The sequence below is a fragment of the Salmo salar genome, chromosome ssa28 (assembly GCF_905237065.1).
Source record: "Salmo salar chromosome ssa28, Ssal_v3.1, whole genome shotgun sequence".
NCBI lineage: Eukaryota > Metazoa > Chordata > Actinopteri > Salmoniformes > Salmonidae > Salmo > Salmo salar.
Genome location: NC_059469.1, coordinates 34422501 through 34430291, shown reverse-complemented (window position 1 = coordinate 34430291; position 7791 = coordinate 34422501). Strand labels below are relative to the sequence as shown.

At 46.6% G+C, this 7791-nt stretch overlaps 1 protein-coding gene across 9 annotated transcripts in view; it reads left to right on the top strand.

The window, feature by feature from the left end:
* Positions 1–2128: 2128 nt before the first annotated feature.
* The window catches only part of LOC106589905 (calcium-activated potassium channel subunit alpha-1), a 196769-nt gene continuing 191106 nt past the window's right edge, over positions 2129–7791 (top strand). For 3 of the 9 annotated variants that reach the window (XM_045710060.1, XM_045710057.1, XM_045710056.1), the window contains exon 1: positions 2130–3218. In XM_045710060.1, coding sequence (XP_045566016.1) covers positions 2928–3218 — 291 coding nt within the window. In that variant the 5' untranslated portion in view covers positions 2130–2927. Of the gene's footprint in view, positions 3219–7791 lie in introns of all 9 variants that reach the window. The other 6 variants (XM_045710052.1, XM_045710054.1, XM_045710051.1 and 3 more) reach the window with 4 other exon arrangements.

Genomic DNA, 7791 nt, shown 5'->3' with positions numbered 1-7791 from the left:
CTCTACCTGGTATAGCCAGAAGAGGACTGGCCACCCCTAGGAGCCTGGTTCCTCTCTACCTGGTACAGCTAGAAGAGGACTGGCCACCCCTAGGAGCCTGGTTCCTCTCTACCTGGTACAGCCAGAAGAGGACTGGCCACCCCTAGGAGCCTGGTTCCTCTCTACCTGGTACAGCTAGAAGAGGACTGGCCACCCCTAGGAGCCTGGTTCAGCTAGAAGAGGACTGGCCACCCCTAGGAGCCTGGTTCCTCTCTACCTGGTACAGCCATAAGAGGACTGGCCACCCCTAGGAGCCTGGTTCCTCTCTACCTGGTACAGCCAGAAGAGGACTGGCCACCCCTAGGAGCCTGGTTCCTCTCTACCTGGTACAGCCAGAAGAGGACTGGCCACCCCTAGGAGCCTGGTTCCTCTCTACCTGGTACAGCTAGAAGAGGACTGGCCACCCCTAGGAGCCTGGTTCCTCTCTACCTGGTACAGCCAGAAGAGGACTGGCCACCCCTAGGAGCCTGGTTCCTCTCTACCTGGTACAGCCATAAGAGGACTGGCCACCCCTATGAGCCTGGTTTTATGCAGCCAAAAGAGGACTGGCCACCCCTAGGAGCCTGGTTCCTCTCTACCTGGTACAGCTAGAAGAGGACTGGCCACCCCTAGGAGCCTGGTTCCTCTCTACCTGGTACAGCCAGAAGAGGACAGGCCACCCCTAGGAGCCTGGTTCCTCTCTACCTGGTACAGCTAGAAGAGGACTGGCCACCCCTAGGAGCCTGGTTCTGGACAGCTAGAAGAGGACTGGCCACCCCTAGGAGCCTGGTTCCTCTCTACCTGGTACAGCCAGAAGAGGACTGGCCATCCCTAGGAGCCTGGTTCCTCTCTACCTGGTACAGCCAAAAGAGGACAGGCCACCCCTCTGAGCCTGGTTCCTCTCTACCTGGTACAGCCAAAAGAGGACTGGCCACCCCTAGGAGCCTGGTTCCTCTCTACCTGGTACAGCTAGAAGAGGACTGGCCACCCCTAGGAGCCTGGTTCCTCTCTACCCGGTACAGCTAGAAGACGATTGGCCATCCCTAGGAGCCTGGTTCCTCTGTAAGTTTCTTCCTAGGTTCCTGCCTTTCTACTGAGTTTTTCCACTGTGCTTCTGCCTCTGCATTCCTTGCTCTTTGAGGTTTTAGGCTGGGTGTCTGTAAAGCACTCTGTGACAACTGCTGATGTAAAAGGGGCTTTATAAAATATACTGTGATTGTTTTAAATGAATAGTCTAACTGTACCAACAGACATACCATCTAGTATCTGCATCTTTCTATTGTCTCCTTTTGAATCATGTTTTTTTTTCTTCTTCTATGGATTCTTCTTTAAAGACGTAGAAGAGACGCACATGAAACTGTACTTTTGATGTGTGCGTAAATGTTCTGTCCTATTTCCTGATCCAATTCCTGGGAATTCGAATCGAGGCGTGCGTCTTCTCTGCCGCCGCAGGCTCGTGAATCCAAAGATGAGGCAATAGATGCAATGTGTGACCACCAGGGAGAGCAAAATCTCCGGTTCATAGATTTGTAAATTCATATACATTTTTTGGGGGACTAAAAGTGCAGAATAAAAACGCTTTATTTATATATTTAAAACTACAATTGGAGCAGCATCATTTTCCCGAGCTATGACTTGATTTCATTGCATATTTGCTTCATTATATCATCCTAGTACATCTCTAAAATGAATAAATGTAATCATGCTTTAAAATTTACATGTTGTATGACCATTATTTTAGTTTACATGTGGCAAAGCTATTACCACGGAAATTATAGGTAGCCTACTTGTTTTCTTGACAACAACAAAAAAGAGCAACAGATTGCTTAGCGTGACTAATCAACAGGTCCTATTCAAGGCCGAGGTGTGGACAGCATGGTCCTGTTCTATTCTTTTCAGGGGAAAATGCATCCTCTCCTCATACTCCCTCAGACACGAAACGCTTTCAAAATACTGGGTCTTGTGCATATTTTTGTGTGCACTCGAAGCGAGACATTTAGGCTATTCTAAATTTAAAAAAAGAGTATAATATAATCCACTGTAGAATTACATCGATACGCTGGTAAATAAAACCGTGCATCCATTATCTTGATATCTTATAGCCTGTAGAAAGTGCTCATAAATGTATAAAATAAATCATTACGAATCGAATGAGAAGGGACGTCGCGGTAGAATCAGTGACAGGATAATGTTTGAGGACCGTCGGTCAGCTGTTGACGGCTCCACCCCCGCTACCTGTACATCTCCCGAGCCATCTTCCAAACCGATCTGACCCAGATCAGCTGGCCGAAGCAAGAAGAGGACAAGAGAACCTATGGAAAGCGTTATCGCAAAATATTTTCTGAAAGGGAATAAATTAGAAAACCGCGGTTATAAAGAGAGAAAGTAGTCGTCAACAGCTAGCGAGTAACGGACCCAGAAAGCGGCGATTGGTTCTCAACAAGGTGGAGTTGTGTGAGCGAGGGATACCCATCGATTGCGCTTTACGCTATTCGGTTACCAGATGCAGGAACCTGAACGACAGGTCGCACGAAGATAAGAGCTGCCTTTTCTGGAAATATTGAACCGTTACACCAGAAGAAACAAACAAAGAAGAACAGTAATTGGGATTTCCTATATGGAATTAAATGAAAGAGTTTTAAAGAAATATCAGATTTTTACATACAATTCGCATTTAGATATGTCTTCTTTTACGATGTGTGAATGACTGCTGTATATGTAACTATCACATCCTGTCATTTGAAGTGAAGTTTGTGCGTAACAGGTCGCTGAGAACACAACATTTACATAGAAGAAGGACTGATGAAAACGGACCGGGCAGACTAGAGGAAGAAGAAGGTAGTTAGTTTAAACAATATGGCTGAATTGTGGAGTAAGGGACACTGGCTGGAACTACTCAAAGAGTCTGGATGCTAGTTATAGAACATGGCAATCTATCCCTGGGCATCGGTAGCCTCAGAATAATGCCTAAAGGTAAACATAGTTACTATCCGGACTCTCCCTCTATCCGCATATCCAAGATGGATGTGATCATCCCGTTCTCCCCAGATGTGCCTTGTGATAGCAACGGGCAACGTATGTGGTGGGCTTTCCTCGCCTCGTCCATGGTTACGTTCTTTGGAGGTCTCTTCATCATTCTTCTCTGGAGAACTCTCAACTACCTGTGGACCGTCTGCTGCCACTGTAATACCAAGAAGAAGGTTGGTCCATATGCATGCATGTGTCCACAGCACATTTCCAATGCATTCACAACTTGCGACAGAAATGAACTATTGTCTGTGTCACTGTTTTAGTGTGTTACTGTGGCTTCATACCATTTGGATTCAGGATTTGTGTATTTTCTTATTTGCTATAAGCCTATGATGCTGACAGTCCCTGTGCATGAATGTTTCCCCACCAGAAAGCACACGAGCAAAATTGTTTCCTTTCCCCCCCCAAATGAAACAATAACAGTCCTAACTCTTAATCTTAACACAGTTATAACAAATGCATAACATTTTCACCCTCGAAGCATCGTTACCTATCGCCGCACAAAAGCAGCAGCCCTTTCAGAGCAAAGGGAAACAACTACTTGCGTGCATAAATGTTTTAAGAGCGAGTGACTTCACTGATTGAAACGCTACTGGCACGCACCACTAACTAGCTAGCCATTTCACACCGGTTACATAGGACACTATTTTTTTAAGGCCATATTTCGAATAATGTTGGTTGAGAATGAACAAACACATTAGAATCTCTTACAACCATCTGTCATCTCGTTATCTCAAATTACATGATCAGAATTAGAGCCCAAAGAAAATTGTTAAGGCCATTGACACCTGTAGGCCTGCAATGTAGGCCTGTCTTAAACCCTAACCCTAACCCTTACCATAACCTTAACCCTTACCCTAACCTTAACCCTAACCCTTACCCTAACCCTAACCTTAACCCTTACCATAACCCTAACCCTTACCATAACCCTAACCCTAACCTTTACCCTAACCTTAACCCTAACCCTTACCATAACCCTAACCTTAAACCGTAAACCCAAACCCTAAACCTAACTCCTAACCCAAAACCTAACCACCAACCACTTACCCTAACCCTAATTCTAACCCTAATTGTAACCTTAAACTTAAACCTAACCCCTACCGAGAGAGTTCTCATCTGTATTCTTCGTAGATGTTTACACACCACCTCAGATAGCATTGAATGAGCTATATTTTGCCATCAGCAAACAAGAAAACACTCACCCAGAGGCAACGCTCCTAGTGGCCGGGGACTTTAATGCAGGGAAACTTAAATCAGTTTTACCTCATTTCTATCAGCATGTTAAATGTGCAACCAGAGGAAAATAACTCTGGACCACCTATACTCCACACACAGAGATGCATACAAAGCTCTCCCTCGCCCTCCATTTGGCAAATCTGACAAAAATTCTATTCTCCTGATTCCTGCTTACAAGCAAAAATTAAAGCAGGAAGCACCAGTGACTAGATCAATAAAAAAGTGGTCAGATGAAGCAGATGCTAAGCTACAAGACTGTTTTGCTAGCACAGACTGAAATATGTTCCAGGATTTCTCCAATGGCATTGAGGAGTACACCACATCTGTCATTGGGGGTCATCAATAAGTGCATTGATGATGTCATCCCCACAGTGACCGTACGTACATACCTCAACCAGAAGCCATGGATTACAGGCAACATCCGCACTGAGCTACAGGCTAGAGCTGCCGCTTTCAAGGAGCGGGACTCTAACCCGGAAGCTTATAAGAAATCCCACTATGCCCTCCGACGAACCATCAAACAGACAAAGCATTAATACAGGACTAAGATCGAGTCGTACTACACCGGCTCTGATGTTCGTCAGAGATGACAGGGCCTGCAAACCATTACAGACTACAAAGGGAAGCACAGCCGAGAGCTGCCTAGTGACACGAGCCTACCAGACGAGCTAAACTACTTCTATGCTCGCTTCGAGGCAAATAACACTAAAACATGCATGAGAGCACCAGCTGTACTGGAAGAATGTGTGATCACGCTCTCCTCAGCCGATGTGAGTAAGACCTTTAGACAGATCAAACCTCACAAGGCCGCAGGGCCAGACGAATTACCAGGACGTGTACTCCGAGCATGCGCTGACCAACTGGCAAGTGTCTTCACTGACATTTCAACCTCTCCCTGACCGAGTCTAATGCCTACATGTTTCAAACAGGCCACCATAGTCCCTGTATCCAAGAAAGCGGAGATAACCTGCCTAAATGATTAGTGTCCCGTAGCACTCACGTCGGTAGCCATGAAGTGCTTTGAAACACTGGTCGTGGCTCACATCAACACCATGCCGGAAACCCTAGACCCACTCCAATTTGCATACCGCCCCAACAGATCCACAGATGATGCAATCTCTATTGCACTCCATACTGCCCTTTCCCAACTGGACAAAAGGAACACCTATGTGAGAATGCTGTTCATTGACTACAGCCCAGCGTTCAACACCATTGTGCCCACAAAGCTCATCACTAAGCTAAGGACCCTGGGACTAAACACCTCCCTCTGCAACTGGATCCTGGACTTCCTGACGGGCCGCCCCCAGGTGGTAAGGGTAGGTAACACACACATCCACCACACTGATCCTCAACACAGGGGCCCCTCAGGGGTGTGTGCTCATTCCCCTCCTGTACTCCCTGTTCACTCATGAATGCACGGCCAGGCACAACTCCAACACCATCATTCAATTTGCCGATGACACAATAGTGGTAGGCCTGATCACCGACAACAACGAGACGGCCTATAGGGAGGAGGTCAGAGACCTGGCCGTGTGGTGCCAGGACAACAACCTCTCCCTCAACGTAATTAAGACAAAGGAGTTAATTGTGGACTACAGGAAAAAGAGGACCGAGCACGCCCCCATTCTCATCGACAGGGATGCAGTGGAGCAAGTCGAGAGCTTCAAGTTCCTTGGTGTCCACATCACCAACAAACTAACATGGTCCAAGCACACCAAGACAGTCGTGAAGCGGGCACGACAAAACCTATTCCCCCTCAGGAGACTGAAAAGATTTGGCATGGGTCCTCAGATCCTCATAAGTGTCTACAGCTGCACCATCGAGAGCATCCTGACTGGTTGCATCACTGCCTGGTATGGCAACTGCTCGGCCTTCGACCGCAAGGCACTACAGAGGCTATGCCATCACTGTGGCCAAGCTTCCTGCCATCCAGGACCTCTATACCAGGCGGTGTCAGAGGAAGGCCCTAAAAATTGTCAAAGACTCCAGCCACCCTAATCATAGACTGTTCTCTCTGCTACCACATGGCAAGCGGTACCGGAGCACCAAATCTAGGTCCAAGAGGCTCCTAAACAGATTCTACCCCCAAGCCATAAGACTCCTGAACATATAGTGAAATGGCTACCCAGACTATTTGCATTACCCTACCCCCCTCCCCTTTGCATTGCCCCCCCCCATCCACTCTCCACACCACTGCCACTCTCAGTTGTCATCTATGCATAGTCACTTTAATTAACTTTACCTACATGTACATACTACCTCAACTAACCGGTGCCCCCACACATTGACTCTGTACCGGCACCCTGTATATATTGTTATTTTATACTGCTGCTCTTTAAATACTTGTTACTTTTATCTCTTATTCTTATCCGTATTTTTTTTTTATTACTGCATTGTCGGTTAGGGGCTCGTAAGTAAGCGTTTCACTGTAAGGTCTACACCTGTTGTATTCAGCATTTCACTGTAAGGTCTACACCTGTTGTATTCGGCGCATGTGACTAATACAATTTGATTTGATTAAACTTAAAATAACCTTTGTCCTCATGAGGGATCATTTTCCTTGTTTTACTATCCTTGTGGGGACTTTGGGGGATTTTAAGTCCCCACAAGGATTGAAGAACCAACACCACACACACACACACACACACACACACACACACACACACACACACACACACACACACACACACACACACACACACACACACACACACACACACACACACAGTTGGCAGGCTTCCGTCAGTCAGTCCAGAATAGTGCTAGCTGGGATAATGCTAGCTGCTGCTGCTATTACACCAGTCTAGCATTGTTGTCTGTCAATGAGATGTTCATCAGAAATCAGTTGCCAGCACCATACTGTGCGTCACTGTAGTGATCAAGGCCTAGATTCAATCAGATGAAGCATTAACCGGCGATAGCTGACACCCTCATAGAGGATGTTTTGGAAGGTGTCGGAAGGTGGAACTGCGTTGGTGAGCAGCTGCTCTTGCGATCATTGTCACGAAACCAAACCCGCCCCACTCGCGTTAGAAGTTCACAGCGAGAAAGTGAACATAATCATTGAAATTAAAAAAAAAAAAAATCAGGACATCTATCGTCCTAATGGAGGTGTAGATTTACTTCTCACTGTTAATGTCATTTCTGTAACTGTTAATGCTTTAGGTATAATGCCGGGAGCTACTTGTGGATTTGACAGCTCTAACGTAGGTCCACCTCCGACTCCGCCAAAACATTGATGACGGCTAAATATCGGTTTACGGCTGAGCCGTTTTTGCTCCTAGACGTTTCCACTTCACAATAACAGCACTTACAGTTGACCCGGGGGCAGCTCTAGCAGGGCAGAAATTTGACGAACTGACTTGTTGGAAAGGTGGCATCCTATGACGGTGCCACACTGAAAGTCACTGAGCTCTTCAGTACGAGCCATTCTACTGCCAATGTTTGTCTATGGAGATTGCTTGGATGTGTGCTCGAGTTTATATACCTGTCAGCAACGGGTGTGAC